Raw genomic sequence first — 22,387 nt, 5'->3', positions numbered from 1 at the left:
GCGACGTAGGGCCAAATGTGACCAAATATGCTTGAAGCATCGTCTTGGCACTTACAAACGCCCCGTACCGGGCCTACGTTGTATACATCATAGTACCGTATCAAACATCTGCAGAGATCTAGTAATTACATCATCTTTCAGGCACGATTCCATGAATTCCTCTATAGTGATAACGCCGTCCTGATTCAGGTCCAGCTTTCGGAAGACTCGATCCACCTGCTCTCGCGTTTTACGCTCATCTTCAGAGTGATGGTGCGCGCGTCGCCCAATTAGGTCGTGTACGGCTGTTACGATTTCTCCTAATTCGCCCCTACTTATGCAACCATCGCCATTGATGTCGTATAATTTAAAAGTCCATCTAAGACGTTCATACACAGATCCGCGGAGCAGTGTTGATAATGTTACTAGTAAGTCCTGAAAAGAAAAATTAGTTATAGTTATTGGAGTACCCAAACGTTATTAATGGGGGATATGAGAAAACGTAATTATAAAGCATAAAGTTCATTTTTTAGATATCACGAACAGATGGTCTACTTCTGTAATTTGGACGGGATTAATGAACAAGAAATCCCAATTTCCATTACTGAAGCTGTTTTATATCTGATACACTCACTGTAGTCTATTAATTAAACACGAACACATATAATTTTTATTCTCCATTTTTCAACATTTACCTACAACAATTATCAATCAAACAAGAGCCACACTCAATGTTGAATGTTGTGCGGGCACGTTATTAACAATTCAGAATGACGTCATGATTTTGAAATGATAAATTGCTACCAAAACAATTCCAAAAAGAGTTAATAGCATATAGCATCATAAATGTCTTGTATCCGAATGTTAGTTCGATCTTACACATTCCGCGGTATTGGAACAATAATTTCATGAATAAGTTCATCGAATTGTGTTGATGAATACTTGTTTAAGTACCTATGCTGAAGTACTTCTGTGTATTATTTTTATGACCTATTAAATTTTGCATCGCCAAGATGTGTTCCATGGGCATGCTTGGACTGCTAAAATTTGACACGTCTGACGTCTGCGACTTTGAGTTGACACTATTCAACAGAACTAGTCAGGTTTACCGTTACTATTTAAATACAATCATTAATTGGTTGTTCCGGTTGATAACTTGCATGACCACGAATCGAACGCTAGGAAAACCAATTTGGTGGTTTAGTTATTTTCATTTACTTACTTAAGTTACCATTTTACAAAGAAAAAGATTGAATTGCGATTAGTTTTACTTTTATTTGAGGTGCCTGCATACAACATTTCATTTAAATATCTTAACAAATAAAACAAGTACAAATTGTGCACAACCCTTGTGCAGGTAAAGCGCATTTTTTTTAAACACCGCTACGAAATTTCTTCCATAAATAAGAAAGTTGGCACTGCGCATGCGCAAAACCAAATTTTGAAACTGGCGTTATATTTGCTTTTATTCCAAGTGGCTATGTATCAAATTTCATTTAAATCCCTCCATAAATAAGAAAGTTGACACTGCGCATGCGCAAAACAAAATTTTGAAACTGGCGTTAAATTTGTTTTTATTGCAAGTGGCTATGATGTATCAAATTTTATTTAAATGCCCAATATGGTTATATTTCTTCCAAACGTGCTAATCGCCCTTTGTAGGTACGTTCCTTTGACAATTCACTCTTAAGAGAAGGCATGCGTATGCAAAATCTGAGACCAATTGGTTGTCGTATGGGAAAGTTATGCACGTTTTACTTTCAAAAACAGCATCTCAGGAAATAATTCGTGGGGGGAGGGCCCTCTTTTAGACAGCGAAATTTGATGGCCGTCGGGCACACCTTCAAGGTATAGGCTACCTACTGCAAATGCGCTAAAAAAATGGGATTGCGCAAATACAAAATTTGTATGGCGCATGTGCAATATTTTTTTGCATCTGCATAGTTGCCTGAAGTTTAAAGAATGTTTATTAACACAGAAAACCGAACATTCATAATGTTCTTTGTAACAAGAGTTATAAAAGAAACCGTTTTTGGATGTTTGGGTAGTTTTTGGGCTGTAACTTTTTGGCCCGTTGGTTTACGTAGCCGAAAAACAATAGCGACCTTTCTTATATCCTGAAGAATATGTGTATCAATTTTCAAAGCGATCGGACGTTTCTACACAAAGCTATCGTGCACACGGACAGACAGATGGGCGGACAGACAGACCGGCGGGCGGACGGACGAACAGACAGACGGATCTCGAGGATCGTTAATAAAACTTACCTTGAATTAATTACATTAAAAGGCGTGCAAAGAACAGTGTATCGTAAATAAGAAAGTTGGGTTTTGAGTTCAGCGTACTCGAAATGACGGCCGCCGCCAGTTGTGACGTCAACGCAATAGTGGGGATGAGTGTCGTGTCATGGCTAGATCGCGACCATTACCGTGTCAAAGCGTTCGTCGGCTCAGTGGCCATAAATATTTACGCTAAGTGGTTATCCAACCGTGCGAGTGAGAGGTTGCTGTCAGTCTAATAATTATTAAGTATTCTTTGGTAACAATTTGAAATGTGTGTCGCCATTGAAAATTCAAAATCAGATTCGACATTGCTCTCAGTTAACCTGTTAACTTCTAACAGATAGTGGGTCGAACCAAATACCTTAAACTCCAAACTGAACTGCAAAATATTGAATAATTAAAATGGACCTTGGGCCAGCATCCAACACAAACACAGTTGAATTAGAAATGAAGCTGTTACAATGAAACACGTTGAAATTAAGTGAAAATTACAAAAGTGCGATTTAAATCTAACACACACACACACACACACACACAAGGAAAATGATACAAAAACACAAACAATTGTTACAACAAAACTAAAATTAAGACTTAATTACTTACATTACATGTACGGGAAATGTAATCCAAATAAACGGTATCCTTACACAAAACACAAAAACAATTTTCAATTACACAATTACTCTATAACGACCGGATAATCGCAGCATCTTCTTTTCGGATAGACAAGGACTCAACTTCCAACTGAGTCACCTTGACAACTTATGGGGGCACCGAACAAACACCTCTCCTTGCACACCTTATTAGATAGCCAAAACTTCAAAAGGTCACAAATCAGCCGCGAATTAGGCTTTCGGTTTCACACACGAAACTTCTTCCAACTCTCAGACTAAACTTTCAATACTGGCCGTGACTTCAGATGAAAACTAGCTGGCCGCGACTCGTAGCAAAAAGTTGATTTAAAACTTCAACAAACGTAATACTGCGTAAACTCTTGGCTAAAAGCTGATTTAAATCGATTTCAACGAAACGTAATTCTACGTAGACTGTCGCTAAACGTGATTTAAAGGTGGGTTTAGGCTCGTACGCAGAACGGCGCTGCTGCAGAAAGTCGCAGCCGCAGGTAGTTCGAGACCATGTTGATATACGGCCTTGTTTATGCTTGAACGCACAAATACAAAACGTAGGTTGCCGCAAATATGCTTGTCTGTAGGAGACGCAGAAGTTCGAAGAATTTAAACTTTGTACGCAGTTGTTTGTAGTCGGGCGTACAGCTCTTCTTGATCCTTTGTCACCATTACTTGAAAAACATTTAGAAACCTTCCAAATTTTCTCCTATATTTGTTAACAGGTCTTACTGCCCACCGTCGTACCCTCCTTTGAGTATGCAAGAGCCCCAACTCATTACTTAACGCCGTTAGTAACAGTATTTTCTTTAATTTAATTCTCTTCTTGTCTGCCATTGCAGAAATTAATCAAAAATCTGTTTTTTCTATTCACTTAACCAACCACGTTATTTAACGACCAAAAGAGGTTAGGTTTTAAACATACGTCAATTTCGACACTTGAACACTGAGAACAACTGCGTACCAACATAAACAGATAGATCACTAGTACACACGGGGGCGTACTTCTGCAGCTGAAATTTCCACTCACTTCTGCAACGTGTGCATTCTGCGTACGAGCCTAAACCCGCCTTAAAAGTACAACGGAACGTACTTCCGCACTGAACTTGCTCTGAACTACTATGTTCACGTCTTATTTAAAGCGAAACCCTTCTTCCGAAAATCAAAATTATAACAACCAATCATACACAGTTGACAACAGAAAATATCCCCTCAACTTACGTTAAAAGACCAATTTAATAGAGGTCGAATAATTTTATTAAACAAATTCCTATCAGATATGAATTATTAACTAAAATAGGTACTAGGAACAGTAAAAATTCATCTCTTTTAACTACACAGGAAAGGCGATAAATCACATCGGCCGGTCAATTAAATTAAGCATTTACAATTTAACAGATACGAGTAAACAAAAATCCCGGAAATTTCTACGTTAAATAAATTAAAAATTATCAAAGTCCTCGTGTGAGATCGAAGGGACTTCAGCGCATTTTTGTGTGGCAGATCAGTATTCTATTAGCCACTTTCGACTCAACCATCAATAACAGATCTTGTCGAAGGCTACTACATTCACTAACCGTTTCCCACTTTCCACGTGCACCCGCAATTCGCTTTTAAATTTAAAATCGGGTCGGGGGCTACCATATTCCCTTTGACGGTAGCCACTTCCGACGTCCCGTTCGCCCGCAATTCGCTTCTATTGGCGACACGAGAAAGAGAGACAGTGATTCGAGATTTACGAAACGTTAAACCGCGTGAGTTCGCAACGGAAGGTAAAAGGCGCCCGAAGTTGACTACTTCTCGTAGACGCTCGCGCGCGCCTCGCAAAAGGTCGTTAATTTCGCCCCTAGGACAAAAAACAAAATTCCGCCACGCAGGAGTTGTGCGCGTTTACAACATCTATCCGACGATACCAATTTGAAAAGAATTGGACCAAAACTGTAGTAGAAGATAGGAAAAAACTGAAAAACCTTCACGTTAGTATACTACGCTCGAGGATGACGCCCAGATGTCGCCAACCCCACATCATGTAGCTATGTCCCTAAGGTTGACAAATTTCACGGCCTTGTAGATACACGTACACCCGTTGCCTTTCTACAAGAGTTCTTCTACGCGCCCACATTTGCAGCCAGCCAGCCAGCCGACCAAAGTGAGATTAAAAGCTACTTTTCACAAATAAATTTGCAAAAATGCGCTGAAAAGGTAAACAAAAACAACCTTGACCGCTTTCTCGTATGGCAATAATTTCCGTGCCGTCACATAGACCAACGACAAATTAATAATTTAATTACGAATGTTAATTACATAAGAAGGAGACCTCCCTTGTCCATCTTAATTAGGATGTCAAAAAATTTCATCCTGCCAGACGAAATAAACAGCAATATTTTGTATGATGTATTATAGTGTCACCTTCAAAAGTATATAATAAATGTTTGTGCTTTGTTTTTTAGCGCATTTTTGCAAAAATTTTTTTTGTAAAAAATAGCTTTTAATCTCACTTTGGCTGGTCGGCTGGCTGGCTGGCTGGTCGGCTGGCTGACTGGCAGTAAATGCGCGCCCGTAGAAAAACGCTTGTAAAAAGACAAGGAGTGTACATGTAACTATCGGGGCCGTGTAATTAAGAACGTTAGGGATGGGGCTACAAGATTTGGAGTCGACGACATCTGGACGCCATCCCCGAGCGTATTATACTAACCTGCAGATTTTTCAGTTTTTATCTATCTTCTTCTACAGTTTTTCTCCGATTGTTTTCAAATTGGTGTCGTCGGGAAGATCTTGTCAACGCGCATAACTCCTGCGTGGCGGAATTTTGTTTTTTTTCCTAGGGGCGAAATAAACCACCTTTTGCGCGGCGCGCTTCGAGGGGTAGTCGACTTTAGGCGCCCAAAAGTTTCTAACAGCGCGAATCGCGGTCTCTTTCTCGTGTCACTAATAGAAGGTCGAGGCATGTGAAGTACCCAATAGTTGAATACGATTTTATGCCGGGATTTTAGCGAAATCTACCAAAATGTGAATTAATAATGAACGGGACGTCGAAACTGTGTATCGACAAAGGGAATGTGGTAACCCCCGACGAGATCTTACTGATGGTGGAGTCGAAACTTCAAATCCTAATTGTTGCGGGTGATCAGAAGTGGGTGTCGACAAAGGGAATATGGTAACCCCCAAAGGATTTTACTGATGGTGGAGTCAAAACTTCAAACGCGAATTGCGAGTGCACGGTAAGTGAGAAAATGGTACCGACAAAGTGAACGTGGTAGCTTTCGGCAAGATCTTATTGATGGTGGAGTCCAATATTGGCTAATAAAACACTGATCTGCCACACAAAAATGCGCTGAAGTCCCTTCGATCTCACACGAGGACTTTGATCATTTTTTTTCTATACCAACGTAATCGACTTTGTGGATTCACCGCCTATACTTTTAAACAACACTTCACTAATACAGGGTGGCCCACTGAAAATAGTCAATCCCATTATAACATTGGAAATGCTTATGCTTTGTATAGGTGTGAAGTTACCGGCTTCGGCAATCAGAAAAGAAGACAGTGGTGGCGCATCAAGTGATGATTATACCGTACTCGACTGCAATCGGTACATTCAGGGAAAGTCCCGGATATTGTCGATACGGTACTTACAGGGTTTTGTTAATTCGAATCTAAAATTCTCGCACATCGCCCGTGATAGTATTACAAGCATGTCATTCGGAAAGTTTACGTTTACGACACGAGCAAGTTGGCGAGCGTGTGGAGCAAGTGATTCCGTGTCAATAAGGGTTATTTGTGTTTTACATATTGCGTTATACGGTTATCATTTCCAATGTCTCTGATAGTTGCAAAGATTGCGAAATATGTGAATTTTTTGCCCACTTAACGACAGTGTTGCCAGAAACGCTCGAACAGGTCAATTTTAGTTTTGAGGGGGACACCTGAATTAAATAATACTACTTACATAACTTTAACCCTGAGAAGAGGGGGAATTGCACCCCAACAATTTTAAATGGGAAGGGGAGGTAAGCGTTAGATAGTTCAAAAGGAATGTTCATTCTGTTTTCAGTACTGTTTTTATTTTGCAAATCCGATTAGGAGTCCGAGAGAAAACTCGATTTAAACGGATTTGCAGAGCTCTTTTCAATGTTTATTAAGCGACCGAGCAAAGCGATGCAAGCTTTATAGGGGAGTCGATGGTGTCCGTCTGTCCGTCCGTGCCAAACGCTTGGAGCGATTTGGTTCAAACTTTGCACATTTGACATATATGCCACAAGTAATAACTAATAAGCCTATTGAAAATGGGTCAAATTCATTGACCTCTTGGGGTCACGCCTCTCTGTCTCTGCCAAACGTTTGAACCTATTCAGTTCAAACTTTGCACAGTTAACATATATACCACATGTAACAAGCCAATTGAAAATGGGTCAAATCCAATTACCCCGTAAGGGTCACACCGAGGTGCTCTGCGGCTTTTTTAGATGCTCTTTAGTGCTTTATTAAGTAGGCGTTGAAGTAATTGATAGCTTGGGTCAGAAAAGAGCACATGACACAAGTGCACAAGCAAGGAAGCGAGTTTGTGAGTATGTTAAATGTAGGTAACTTGTTTAATTTTATTAATGGTTTACAGTTTACACTGTGTTATTCATTGAACAGAACTCCTGTTTCAGGGTTAAAGTTATGTAAGTAGTATTATTTAATTCAGGTGTCTCCTCAAAACTAAAATTGACCTGTTCGAGCGTTTCTAGCAAAACTGTCGTTAAGTGGGCAAGATTGCCATTGACTGTGTTCAATGGGCCATCCTGTATACCTAATAATCATTTCCATCGTATTTTCTGTTGAGGACTAATATGCGACTTTCAGCTTATATACGTTCAATTCATGTTGAACGTGTTGTGACTTTTAGAAGCTCAAAATAGTAGCTGTCATAAGGTTAAAGGGTGTAGTTCACGTCTTCTTCGATCGTAACACTGCGTCATTCTGCGGTCATTCTATTGCTTTATGTGTACATTTGGAAGCGGAAGCGGTGACGAAATATAATCAAAGTGGATTCTAGAATTGCTTTGCTCTTAGAAAAATGTTACCTACACTTACCCTAAAACTAATTGCGCCGTTGCAGTTGACATCAAAGGCTTTGAACACGTAATGTGCATATAAAGTTGAATCTGAAACAAAACGAACCATGTAATAAACGCTATATCACGATACGATAAATTTGAAAGTCAAAACTATTCTGCCGCTGTGCATAGATATAATATGCACTAGTAATTTATGTTTTCGCTATCACCATTTACATTTAGTACGTTCCAGTTTTAAGTTTAATTGCATGCTTCAAGCAGTTACCTTAATAAACCCTTTTATGTTCGACTCGATCATAATACGCTGAGTTATGACACTGTTTAGCGTCCATAATCTGCTACTTTATTGGACTAGTCCATAATGATAAAGTAATTTGGACTCCTGTCACTTGTCAATTTCTTTGGAAAATGCATTTTAAAATTACGATCTGTTTTAAAGAAGAAGTACACGGAACAGAATGCTATAATTTAAAGAACACATATCTATATTATACATTTCAATAATTATAGATAGGTACCACTCAATTAATGTTAATAACACAGTTGTTGGTAATGTTAATTCCCGATGTACCTTTTTGATGCAATATTTCGGTGGTGTCTACGGCTTTTAAATTTCTGAACGAAGAATTTGCCATAACGATTCCCGTTCCCAAAATTTTGCTGGCAACACTAATTTTTGAATTGTCAGATCTCTGTCAGAATCTCCTTTTCTTTTGAGGTAAGGAATTAGGCTGGGAAATTTGCTTATATCCACTCCCTCATTTAAATTAATTGTCGATCGTAACATCGAGTACTTACTCCATAAAGGAGAACTTTTATAGGAGACCAACTCACTAAAGTACGCCAATATACAGTCTTCCGTGGTGCAATTGATTTTCTTCCCCCAGTACCACCTTCTGTATTCCCTGTATGACGCCTCGTATACAGTTTTTGATTTGCTTGGTAAAAGCATTTCTCTGGCATTGCAGGCTAATTGTTGTATACTGTTGGACCCATCAATTTCTTCTGGACTCATCTTGGGATTCATAATTAGGTACAGAGAATTAGTTAATACCCAACGAAATTGACACTAGGTACACATCAACAGATTTTTTTCCAAACAACACGTATCTATGACAACACAAAAGGCACACTATGTTATTTCTGGTTATTAAATAGTGAAATCTATACCAAATTTCAGCAAATTTTCAATACATACATGAACTACATTTTCCGAGTCGAACATAAAGCTAAGTATGTTACTCGTACATAATCAGACTTTATTATCTCGTCTTTTTTATTGGCCTCGCGCGCAAGCGCGCTCTGCCAATAAATTCGACTCGTCCAATAAAGTCATAGATTATGTACTTGTAACATAAATAGCTATTATAATAAATATAGATACCTAGATATGGTATCTCAGTGATTCAATTATCAGCAGTAGGGGGTTGAAAGTTGACACGATATGTGCAAGATATTTTCTCATACGACCCTTTAAAGTATAAAATTTAGTTAAAATATATACGTAGGCATGTCCGTTCAAAATATAAGCGGCAACTTTGAAGCTCTCTATCTGTTTTAATAAAAATTTCACAAAACCAAGCAAATTTTGGGAGCTTTAGCAAAGAGTATGGCTCCTCTTTGGTTTTAGCTTGTTAGGGTTGGTATGGGGGAAGCACAACGGGTGGTCGAAAACTACTCGTGTGAAAGCATCAACCAAAAGTAGCAAGCAATGAATAAAGAATACCAGGAAGGAGAATATCAACAATATACGTGCGACCGCGATGACTTTTGCAAATGGCGGACAGTAGTTTCCTGTTCCAGTGCCTACCTTACAGTTGTAGAAGGATACAATTATAAAGAATTTTACACGAAAACAATCTAAACCCCCATGTGTCTACTCCGCCTATGACTTTTGTTTAACTAACCTCAAACTACATTCCGATAAAAAATTTGTAAATTTACATGTACTATATAAAAATAATATTGGTATCAATACTTACACATGAAATGTAATTCCCAAACTTTTATTTTTTTCCGTTTTGGAGCAACCACAAGCACAACAACTAACCATTATTTTATGTCACTGCAAAAACCACAACAAAAATGAGTCATAAGTGGCTTTTGCAAATGGCCGACTTCCGTCGCACTCTCTCTTGTATACAACCTGAGTAATGCTCCTTCCTGGTATTCTTTATTCATTGGTAGCAAGCCATTTTTCCTAAGTTGACCGAAGATGACGTGACACACAGTGCCGCGTTTTCGCCTAGGCCTAGCCTAGGGTCCGTTGAAATTGGGGGCCTGCGAAGATGCATGCATCTTTGATAGTTGACGATATTCAAATTGCAAAGAAAATTCCATTACTATATACTGAACACTTTGTGCTACGACGAAATCATTAATACATTCGTTAACTCTAAAGTTAGAAAACAAAAGATATAACTCTCTATTAGTAGTTTAATATTTTTTTTAATAGATTTTATTATATTATTTTCTATGGGAGTCTGTTAAGTTAAATTGATAAAATTGAAACCATAAGTAGGTATCTTTGTTTTTAGGAGATATAAGTACAAACCAGGGTGGTAAGGGGCCCTACACTATTTGTAGGCCCGAAAAAGGTTAGACGCGACCCTGGTCACACAGTAAAAACCACATTATTAAATAGTAACGTCACGGTTTAAATACCCGAGTATGCAGTGACGTCAGCATTTCATTGCCCAACTACACAGACTCCGTCTTCTAAAAATAACAAAAGGTTGCTAGGGATCTGTTTTCCGGTTGTAACTTGTAGAATCTAGAACCTTCTCCAAGCACCCGGTAGTAACTTTCCCCAATAAAACCAACCAAACAACAAATCATCAAAGACAGCGAGTTACTGGCAAACTCTAGTTTACAGTACCTTTACCAACTTCTCTTGCAAATGATAAGGGAACATCCAGGGGTGTCACAAGTGGCAAATCGTTATTGTACAAGTTTGCAAGCACTTTTCTCCGAACTGCAGCAGGTTGATGGCATTCTGATTTTTAATTCTATTTAGTAGCATTTGATAAAAAAATGAAAATTGCATTCCTTGCAAATGATAAGGGAAGTTCAAAAAATTCTGCCGCGGAAAGTAAGTACCTTGCGCGCGATAACCTAATGGACTCTCGCGCTCTCATCGCACTCGCTCGTTTCGTGACGCCGAGAAACAATAGACTCTATTGCTGCTCGAAACCTTGAATACAGACTGCATTTTTGAAGTTACTACTTCTTATTGTTCGATATTCACTAAGTATGTGTTTTGTACGGGAGTAAAATCATCGATTTTTTTATTTCCTAAAAGTACAGAAATTAAGTATCATCGTCAGTGGCGAAAAGTCTGCATCGTCCTTTTTGGCCCGCCCGTTAAAAACGTTGAGCAGCCGTGGTCCATACTCTCGGACTCCAGAGCGGCACTAAGCGCGATTGTTAATCTTCGAAATTCAACGGGAGAGGTGAGGGCAACAAGGCGAGCTATCAACCACGCGACGGCGAAAAGGGCACAAATTCGACTTCACTAGGTCTGGGAACCTACCGAAATCATCGGAACTGAGCGTGCAGTCTTGAGAAGCAAGCGGCCATTAGGAATGCAGAACTCCCCATTGCGTGCAACACATTACCGATTACCACCGTAAAGCGAGACCGATGCGTAAATACTTTGATGGAATGGAAACGAAGATGGGAGATCGCAGAAAACAGATGTTTGACTACAAAATTCATACCGTCTATTAAAATTAGGAAAAAAAACGTACCACAACGACTAGGCCCACCCGTGACCCAATTAGTTACTGGACCCGAAAACCCGTGTGAAAGCTGTAGGGGTTGAATAACATCGTGAACCCAGTAATGGGAAGGGCGCCATCGGGGGTTTTATATGGTTGCAAATCACGTCGCCCAGCCGAGTCCGTATTGCTTGATAGGGCAGAACTTATCTTAGGAGAGATATAGTGAACAACCAAGCTTGGCAAAAATATTATTTCGATAATATACCTGTGATCGTCTCAAAAAGTTTTAAATGGGGGACAATCACGGTGGAGCGTACTATACGTCTTTCGCTATAGAAACCGTTGCACGTCATTGATTTGTGTATCAATTTCAGACATATGCTGCAACACTGCAACATGTACAAAAAAAAACAAGTGTGCGAAATCTATAGAAAACTTGTCTGAAATTGATTCATAAATCAATGACGTGCATCGGTTTTTATAGCGAAAGACGTATAGCTAAAAAATTTCATGGTCCATATAAAAAAACGGCAGCTGTGAAGGTGTTGGAATGATTAATGTCCGTTGATGGCGACTAAGGTGTAGTATACAATCTTTGGTGGCGTCCTGGGTGACACTTTGAGCTTAACACCCATTAGTGTCTGGTCGATAAAGGTAGCGCCCCCACTTTGCGAAATCAAGTAAACATATGCCTATAATTTAGAACTAATTAAAGACTAATTTGTACCCACCCCCCAAAATTAGAATTTGTACCCGCTTAGTTCTGCCGGAAAACCGATTTTTAAAGTGGGGGTGCTAACTAGAAATCAAGTTAGCACACCCACTTTTTCCGATTGAAATTTTATTAGTCGCATTAAAAACTATGAATTAAAGACTATTTTGTACCCAAATTGGATTTTCATTGTTTAAACAATTTATACATTATTTAAACAATTTTTTTACTAAAACAGAGCAACTCAGAATTAATAAAAAGAAATTGGACGTATAAATTAAAGACTAATTTATACCCACAAAATTAAAATTTGTACCCGTTTGGTTCCGCCGGAAAACCGATTCTGAAGGGGGGGGGGGGGGAACTAGACATACAGTTAGCACCTCCACTTTTTATGATCGAAATTTTATTAGTCGCATCAAAAACCATGAATTAAAGGATAATTTGTACCTAAATTAGATTTTCATTGTTTATACATTATTTAAACAATTTATACATTATTTAAACAATTTTTTACTAAAAAAGAGCAATTCTCAAAATTAATAAAAATAAATGGAAAGTATAAATTAAAGACTAATTTGTACCCACAACATTATAATTTGTACTCGCTTAGTTCCGCTGGAAACCCGATTCTAAGGTGGGGTGTGTTAGCACCCCCACTTCTCCCGATTGAAATTTTATTACTCGCATAAAAACTGTGAATTAAAGACTAATTTGTACCCAAATTAGATGTTCATTGTTTGTATAAATTAAAGACTAATTTATACCCACAGAATTAAAATTTGTACCCGCTTGTTCCGCCGGAAAACCGATTCTGAAGTGGGGTGGGGGGGGGGGTAACTAGACATACAGTTAGCAACTCCACTTTTTCCGATTGGAATTTTATTAGTCGCATCAAAAACCATGAATTAAAGGATAATTTGTACCCAAATTAGATTTTCGTTGTTTAAACAATTTATACATTATTTGAACATTTTTTTTACTAAAAAAGGGAGTTCAAGAGTTAATAAAAAGAAATCGAACGTATAAATTAAAGACTAATTTGTACCCACAACATTATAATTTGTACTCGCTTAGTTCCGCTGGAAACCCGATTCTAAGGTGGGGTGTGTTAGCACCCCCACTTCTCCCGATTGAAATTTTATTACTCGCATCAAAAACTGTGAATTAAAGACTAATTTGTACCCAAATTAGGTGTTCATTGTTTGTATAAATTAAAGACTAATTTATACCCACAAAATTAAAATTTGTACCCGCTTGTTCCGCCGGAAAACCGATTCTGAAGGGGGGGGGGGGTAACTAGACATACAGTTAGCACCTCCACTTTTTCCGATTGAAATTTTATTAGTCGCATCAAAAACCATGAATTAAAGGATAATTTGTACCCAAATTAGATTTTCATTGTTTATACAATTTATAAATGATTTGAACATTTTTTTACTAAAAAAGGGAAATTCTCAGAGTTAATAAAAAGAAATCTAACGTATAAATTAAAGACTAATTTACCCACAAAATTAGAATTTGTATCCGCTTGGTTCCGCCAGAAAACTGATTATGACGTAATAAGCATTTAAAGACCACCTGGCATACATTCAAAATATACGCTGTATAATGCAAGAAGATTCAAGCCCTTCGAAAAATTCTCCGCAATCTTGCATTTTCCCTTTGTAGGTACCTTCCATTGACACCTCATTTTCGAAATATACACACTAAATAAATCTTCTGACACTTTTCGAGATATTCGTTATTAAAGATTTGACACCACTAATGGATATATTTCTTCCAAACGTACCAATCGCCCTTTGTGGCGACCCTCCTCCGATACTTCACTCTAGATGAGATATTAGAAAGAATCACGTTAAAGAGTCGAGGAGGACAGTAGTCGGTAGCAACTAATTCCTTTCGTTGAGACATTTCATTAGAATACCGTGAAAGATAAAATAAATTTCTAACCCCCACCCCCTCCCCCCGTCAACTACTCATCTTAAAAACCATTCATATTCTGGCGGCCAATAGACTACGTCGCTGAAAAACAATAGCGCCTTTCTTATATTCTTAAGACGGTGTTTAATAATTTTCAAAGCGATCAGGGGTTTCTAAACGGTTATTGTTATTGTGCGCATGCACAGACAGACAAACGGACAGATATGCAGACAACAATACACAAGTATAAACGATCTCGAGGATCGTTACTAATTTAGCAGAGTGCATTCTTTCGACCCCAATATTCTCTCCCAACTCGCGCCCTTGCTCAGACGACTTCCTAACGATATAATTTGTTTATAAAAAAATGTTTGTGTTTAGTCCTTAATTTATATGTTGCATTCCCTTTATTTAGAAAAAAATTGTTTAAATAATGTATAAATTGTTTAAACAATGAAAATCTAGCTGGGGTACAAATTAGTCTTTCATTTAGACGTTCCATTTCTTTTGATTAATTTTGAGAATCGCCCTTTGTTAGTGAACAATTGTTTAAATAATGTATAAATTGTTTAAACAATGAAAATCTTACTTGGGTACAAATTAGTCTTTAATTTATACGTTCCATTTCTTATGATTAATTTGAGAATTGCCCTTTTTTAGTGAACAATTGTTTAAATAATGTCTCAATTGTTTAAAGAATGAAAATCTAATTTGGGTACAAATTAGTCTTTAATTCATAGATTTTAATGCGACTAATAAAATTTCAATCGGGAAAAGTGGGAAAACTAACTTGAAATCAAGTTTGCACCTCCACTTTAAAAATCGGTTTTCCGGCAGAACTAAGCGGGTACAAATTCTAATTTTGTGGATACAAATTAGTCTTTAATTAGTTCTAAATTATAGGCATATTTTTACTTGATTTGGACAAAGTGGGGGTGCTAACTTTATCGACCAATTAGAGTCGGCATTGGGTGGCGAATTCATGTCAAAACAGGTACGAAACATTTTGAGCGCGGTATGCTGAAAGGCGGACAAAGCAAAGTCCATAAGCATGACTTTGGTATTACCATGTGTAACCCAGGTCTAGTTACCTTTTAACTAAAATGCCGATGGTATTTCAGTGTGCAGAAGAGGACTCGGTTGAGGACAGCCGGTTGAATAGGATGGTAGAGTTTAATTGTAGATTCGGTATAAAGGGAAAGGTAAAGTACATATTCCATTAGAATTCAACTACACAACAACGTAAATTGTTACTTTCACTTTTTTTAGAAATCATTTGGATAATTGGATATTCTTCTTTTAATAAACCATAAGAAAACCATTAGCCTATATTAAGTAATTATCTTTCAAAACGACTGATGATAAGTTGGTAACATCTACAATACTGAAATTATTGTTTACTGTAGTATGTTATATAAACATTCCACAAGTCAAAGCACTAATGCGATGTACGAATAGATAATGATTGAACTTATAAACCTTACTATAGTCACAGATAAAATACCCAATTTTATCTGTGCTATAGTGTTCGGGTGTGCTGATTACTTATAATATGGCCGACCTGAACAATAGTATTTCTGGCGAGCCAAGTGTCTCCAAATTTCAAGAACTTAAGTTTGTGTTCCCAGAGGTACAACTGTGAATTGCTAAAATAATCGCTGTACCTAGGTATAAATCTGTATTCTTGTAGATAGTCGCTGCGACCGCTGTTAGTTTTCTTTCAATTTCTGTAGGGCTGGGAACAGCATATTCAGCTATTTTAATACCACAGTTGTCGGCAGCACAGCGAAATAAAGAGTTAGATGCGATTACGCTAACGGAAACTGAAGGAGTATGGTTTAGTAAGTAGGTACCTACACATTTAATTTCACTGGAATTTGGAGATTTAATTAGCAAGTTCGGTGGCGCTGGTAATGCCGTTTGCCGGTGTAATAGCGGGAGTACTGACTGATAACTTGGGGCGATTGAGAGTTCTCCAAATGTCTACACTACCACAATTTATTGGGTGGGTTATAATTGCTACAGCAAGCAACACCTGGATGTTGTTCGCAGGACGACTCGTAACTGGATTTGCGGGTGGTATGTTCCCTCATGCCAAGCTTTATTTACATGATAGTTTCAGCTTTAGTTATTGTACCATCAATGGTGTACGTTTCGGAAATAAGTTCACCGAAAATTAGAGGCGCTCTACAGAGTATATCATCTACATTCTACAACGCAGGTCAGTACGAAGTACCCACTTTTAGGCGTATTAACTAAATAATTAGGGCTGTTGACGACGTATTTGAAAGGGTGGTTTTTGAGCTGGCGCGTTATTGCATGGTTAGCGGTTGCGTATAGTGTAATTTCACTTCTGTGCGTGCTGTTTATCCCTGAAAGTTCTGTATGGCTCTTGAAGAAAGGAAAATCTGGCGATGCGCAAAAATCTTTCGAATGGTTTACTAAATATCGGCAAAAGTACGAGGTAACAAATGTATTTTTGGGAAATGGTTTATCAAAATAGTTTCAGAGCGAAACCCTAAATGAATCACCTCAGCTTCAAAACATGGAGATTATTAAAGAGGAACCCTTCAGTTTGAAAACACGTATACGTTGGACATTAAAACAGTTTGCCCTTCCAACTGGCTATAAACCATTTCTGATTATGGCAGCATTAATGGTAATACAGGAGTTTTCTGGTGCACATGTAATAATGATGAACGCAGTAATATTTTTCGAGGTAAATTTTCGAATCGGTTGTATTTCTACTACTCTTTATAACTTAGGGCATTGGAACTAATTTCGATCCCTATTTAGCATCAGTATACATGGCAACCATGCGAGTAGGGATGGCAGTAACACAAATATGGTTGATGAGACGATTCAACCGACGAGCACTTTTAATGGTCAGCTGTGTGGGAATGACGATTTGTATGATAATATCGGCAGTGTACACCAAATGGATTCAAGACGGTAAAATGCATCAAATGTCTGTAGACGCTAATGACATCTGTTTCAGGCAGTACGACAAGAAATTGGGTGCCGTTATGTATGCTGATATTGTATTTTATGTTTTTCACTGGTCTCATTAGTATACCCTTGGTAGTAACTACTGAAGTTTTTCCCTTACCGATACGCGGACTTGCATCAAACTTAATTTCTGCTATATTGTACATTATGCTATTTGGCGCCCTTCAAAGTTTTTACCCCTTATATAACGCACTAGGAGGGCTATCTGGCGTACAATATTTTTACGGACTTGTATCTGCGGTAGGATTCATATTCGTGTTTTTATTTTTGCCAGAAACACATAACAAGGATTTGTGGGTTATTGAGAGATACTTTTTACACAATACAATGTATTTCTCCATGAAAGGCAAACATTTAATTCCGTGTCACTAAATTTAACATTTAATATTTGTGAATATATATTAATAATAATAAATAATGGAATTAAAGTAATTTCTGCACAATACATACACCTATCCACTACAATTATTATTGAAGTGTTAGTACCTATAGTGGTTAATTAACTAACTAGTAATTAACTAGTCTCCATCATTATTTTAACCTTGCAAAATACAATAGTCAACAAAAATGCATCAAATTCATGTCTTGAGCATTGCGAAAATACTCTTAGTCTTTTTCCCAACTGTTTTGGTGCATAAATAATGATTTTGAGATGCGTTGATCAAAATCCATGTGGTCTCCAAAAATGCCTCAAATTCATGTCTTGGGCATCGAAATAACGCTATTGTTCTATTTCACAACGATCTTGGTGGATGAATGACGATTTTGACATGTTTTGATCAAAATACGTGTGACCCCAGGAAAGGAATTCAACACCTTTAAATCAAACACACGCGGTGACAAAATGTGGATGTTAATTATTTTATAATTACATTTTGTATATCCAGATTTTTGGGATTTAAGCGTAGAAACTTAGTAAGTCAATAGAAAGACACAGAAGTTTATTATAACCCTTTGAATCAAAGGTTTACCTATGTGTTTTTTCAATAAGTTTTCAAATTCTCAGTTCAAGTTTCAGGTTTTTTTTTGTATATACACTGCAATAAAATTTATGTTCGTTACATGTGTTTGCCGCGAATACAGTTCACTTATCAATATGTAGCCCACGGCCGCTCGCAATAGCTTTTGAAGATAAGAGTTTAAGACATTTTCTAATCCACATCAAGGCGTGTAGTAGCGTCAGGCAGTGTAGTACGGCGAAGCCTTTTGTTAAGGTTTTCTTCGTGTGAAAAATTAGAAGCATCTATCGCCCGAACGACCACCCAAAAATTTTTTCATCTTGTTCATCAAACAGTTTTGTTTATCATCTAATTGTGAGTTAAGTGCGTTTTATATCGCAAATCTTGCACGACCAGATTATTTGGATTGTTAAGAAAAAAACTGTCAGTAATTTTAAGATTCCTTATTTTATTCGTCGACCGCCTGCGTGCGGGGTAATATGTACAAACAAACGTCGTAAGCTTTTCTTTCTTGCAAGGATTTTGTTTTAATTTTATTTCGTTGTGTTTAGGAATAAATGTCGTTATCAATCAATTAATTGTGTGTTTATTCAAATTCATTGTGCCAAGAATTCTCGTGGCCAAGAATTATGTCAGATGTTAATGAAAATTTGTATAGTTTATTCTTTGGAATTTTTGGAAGTTGATCGAGACCACCAAGTCTCTCAAATTTAGAAATTTTAAGTCAACATCAACATCTCTTCTAGCAGGTGCCGGATGTGTACGAGGAGAGATGATAAAGTTTCAATTTTGATTTATTTTGAGCTAGCTGGACAGGTGTTTTGCGAGTGGTGTAGTGACAGCATACTATTGCACACAGTTATACGTATCCAAAATTTGAACAAAATCCGTCGGAAAATTACCAATGTAAGTACGTACATACAGACGGAAAAAATGTATTCTTTAAAAGTTGCTTAAAGTGATCTAAAACGTCGACATTTTAGAATGAAGGAAAATTTTGATATCAATGTGGACACCACCGTGCAATGTTGGAGTGTCGTGCGAAACATTTGAATTTCCCATTGGCGCGATTAGCACAAACATTTCAATTACCAGGACCAATTAGCACAACACTTAAATAAAATAAAATTTTGAAAATATCAATGTTGTTGACAATGTTGATCAGAAAAAATCACTCATTAACGAGCGGAGCACAAAATTTTAAATTAGTAGCACAAATTAGCACAAAATAAGCGCAAAATTATGAGATACACATTGCTTCACGGACCTAAAATTTGTTGCCTTATCTTTTCTTCAACTTTTCAGGGATAGTGCGCATTTTTAGCAGTTTTTTGCCATTGCTTCTATATCTTTTTCCAGAAATGAGATCTTGATGAAGGTTTGAGCGAAGTGCGTCATTGGATGTTTCTTCGGCAATAGTTGAACTGGTGATGACGTCAATAGAAATTTGGTTGATGTATTGGTCTTCCAGGGTTGAAACTTCGAGGCTATGGTGCATTCTGTAGAGAAGCTATCTTGTGATGTAGGGTAAGTAGCTCTAGAGAGGCAGTCAACATGTATATACACTGTACAGGGTGTCCTATTAATAAAGGTCACAGGTCATATCCATGGAACCGCTCATTAGACGGCTTGGGGAAAAAGATTTTGTGTACAAAAGAGGCCAAAAGAAATTACTGGAAATTATTTTCAAGTTTCTAGGTTTGCCGTGCGTATTTCCGCCATATCTCTACTTAGGAAACAGATATCAAAATGCGGTTTTCACTGATATTCTTATTGATGGTGGAGTCCACACTGTCTAATAAAACACTGATCTGCCACACAAAAATGCGCTGTCCCTTCGATCACACACGAGGACTTTGATCATTTTTTTTATAACACTAAAGCTTATTTTATCCGAATTCGTCTTTTATTAATGTTTTCCCATGAGAGAAAGTTATTTATTATACAAGAGAAAATAGTATTAGATTTTAGCTCGAGCTTGTATTGTCTCCCGTCGCGAAGCGGAGGACATCATCGACTCTCCTATAAAGCTTGCATCGCTTTGCTCTGCCGCTTAATCATTTTATTTCTTTTGCGAATTTGCACGATACTGCATAACGAAAGTCGGTAGTTCGATACAAGACCTTGCAATTTAATTACATATAATGTTGCAGTTTATTTGTGCCTTCCTCACGTAGGTATGTTTTGTCTCTGTGGAGCGAGGGATCTGAGATACAAACATCCTTTTTAGCGCATTTCCACAAAAATTAAAAAAAATGCGCTATTGTGGCCACTTTGTCCGTCCATCCGGCTGTCCGTCCGTCCGTCCGCTCGTTCGTTGAGATGCTATACGGTTTTCGCTATAAATAGCGTTGCACGTCATCAACAGAAGAAAATGGCATGCCAATTTAAATCAAGATTTGACGGATTTATATTCATTATTATTTAGTTACTTTTTGGGAGAATAAGTTTGCAGATTCGGAATTTTTTTTACAATGTTGCCAAACGTTATTTGTAATATTTGTTGACATCTGACACTTTTGTTCGGTTTTTGCGTGTGAAAGTTTTCGGTTATTCTTGTGGTTGTTGTTATTATTCATCTTCACTCTTAGTGCAAAAAATTGTGTTCTGTTCAGAACAAAATTCAGAACTTACTAGTCTCAAGTTCCACTACAGCAAGAGTTGGTCAAATAACGTAAAATCAGTCAAGATTTCAAGCAAGCGTTAACTTGATATTTATTTGCTGATGGCCTATGCAATGGTTTATAACTTCCGAAACATTTACGCAATGCCCACATTCCTCACCTTTCTGCTCACAACGGCAGCGATACGTTATAAACAAAATGCTAATAGTACTACACTTAGTGGACTGCACTTTCCTTGAACCCGTCACAGCACAGTAGGAATTGGTTTTATTGATGCACAGTCGGTTGGTTTCACACAGAGAGCCCAAAAAATGATCTCTGAATTTTCTAGTTCCTCTGGAATCTGGATGGTAGAAACATAACCTAAAAGTGTTTCCTTAATAAAAGATTAATATATCAGCATACTTTAGAAATATTTGGCAATGCCGTGTATTGTTGATGTCATCAAATCAATGACGTGCAACGCTTTTTATAGCGAAAAAACCCTATACTAGTTCTTTATCTTAAGAGCTATTGTTCTAGTTTTTCCGCTATTTGGTTCGTTATGGTGTCGAGGCTTGCACCAAGGAAGGAATTTTTTCTGCGTTCATTGCTAAAAAAGTTTTTGTAAAAAAACCAAAAAACCGTTTTTTACATGTTCCATAATTTTACACTTTTCCCATTGATTAACGATCCTAGAGATCGTTTATAATTTTGTATTGCAGTCTGTCGTCTGTCTGTCCGTCTGTTCCTTTGTCTGTCTGTCCCTCTATCTGTACGTGTGAACGATAACTTTGTTTAGAAATGTCCGATCGCTTTGACATCTCCGTTAGTTATGAACTGAATTGCAAGAAATTCAATATGGGCATAGCTTTAGCCATATAATACGCAATTCCAAAAGTTGAGTCGAATCGATCCAAAATTCACAGTGCCCTTTTCGCATCTCGACCATTTATAAACCGAATTGCCAACTTTTTTATTTATAAAAGTATTTAAACGAAATTTTATACATAGGCACTTGGAATAAAGGAAAATCTAACGCCAGTTTCAACATTTGGTTTTGCGCATGCGCAGTGCCAACTTTTTTATTTAATAATAATAATAATAATAACAATCTGTGGGTTCGGGGATAGAATAGGCCCACTCTCGCCCTAGAGATCGTAAAAGGCGATCAATGGGCACTAAAGGTGACAAATCCAACCACCTTTAGTACTTACCTACCCACTTTACTTTCCAACTCCCACGCCCATGTTCCCTACTTTCCTACATTATACACAACACGCAGGTGGATATTTGCTTACGCGAATATCTTGAAGAGTGACGCCTTCACGTGTTCCTAGTCACCCCATATTCTTATGAATGTGGAGTTTAAACAAAGCCTCGGAAAAATGCCGCTACCTGAGGAGCGTCAGGGCACGTCTGGAGCTATCGCTGGGCGTTGCAGCATGCGAGCCGATAGTGACGAGTTGGTGAACAGGCGGCCGCTCGTCGGGATACCCGAAACCTCTA

General features: G+C 37.7%; 1 protein-coding gene and 1 long non-coding RNA gene across 4 annotated transcripts; one reads left to right on the top strand and one right to left on the bottom strand.

The window, feature by feature from the left end:
- Positions 1–365: 365 nt before the first annotated feature.
- Positions 366–15,637, bottom strand: LOC116182912. Its single transcript, XR_004147647.1, has 3 exons — positions 15,399–15,637; positions 7,967–8,037; positions 366–414 (listed from the first exon to the last, which is right to left on the bottom strand). It is a non-coding gene; the product is annotated as an uncharacterized LOC116182912 (long non-coding RNA).
- A 138-nt stretch (positions 15,638–15,775) lies between these two features.
- LOC116182911 (facilitated trehalose transporter Tret1-like) lies at positions 15,776–18,771 on the top strand. 3 transcript variants are annotated; one of them, XM_031503468.1, is made up of 8 exons: positions 15,776–15,937; positions 15,998–16,148; positions 16,201–16,386; positions 16,430–16,528; positions 16,575–16,771; positions 16,817–17,026; positions 17,073–17,259; positions 17,306–18,771. In XM_031503468.1, the coding sequence occupies exons 1-8, from the start codon at positions 15,860–15,862 to the stop codon at positions 17,686–17,688; spliced, it is 1,491 nt and encodes a 496-aa protein (XP_031359328.1). In that variant the 5' UTR covers positions 15,776–15,859; the 3' UTR covers positions 17,689–18,771. The 3 variants fall into 3 exon arrangements, with proteins under 3 accessions (XP_031359328.1, XP_031359330.1, XP_031359329.1); XM_031503470.1 differs by having other exon boundaries at positions 17,310–17,491; XM_031503469.1 differs by lacking the exon at positions 15,776–15,937 and having other exon boundaries at positions 16,037–16,152.
- Positions 18,772–22,387: the final 3,616 nt, after the last annotated feature.

This window comes from Photinus pyralis, unplaced genomic scaffold (assembly GCF_008802855.1).
Source record: "Photinus pyralis isolate 1611_PpyrPB1 unplaced genomic scaffold, Ppyr1.3 Ppyr1.4_unclustered_Scaffold8031, whole genome shotgun sequence".
NCBI classification, from domain to species: Eukaryota; Metazoa; Arthropoda; class Insecta; order Coleoptera; family Lampyridae; genus Photinus; species Photinus pyralis.
The sequence above is the reverse complement of the archived record's forward strand: the minus strand, read 5'-3'. Positions and strand labels throughout refer to the sequence as shown.

Bases quoted from the DNA above. Each gene is read 5' to 3' on its own strand.
- LOC116182911 (XM_031503468.1), top strand. From the start codon at position 15,860: ATGGCCGACCTGAACAATAGTATTTCTGGCGAGCCAAGTGTCTCCAAA. The intron at 16,149-16,200 runs GTAAGTAGGTAC...AGATTTAATTAG, and splicing joins AACTGAAGGAGTATGGTTTA to CAAGTTCGGTGGCGCTGGTA. The intron at 16,772-16,816 runs GTAACAAATGTA...AAATAGTTTCAG, and splicing joins AATATCGGCAAAAGTACGAG to AGCGAAACCCTAAATGAATC.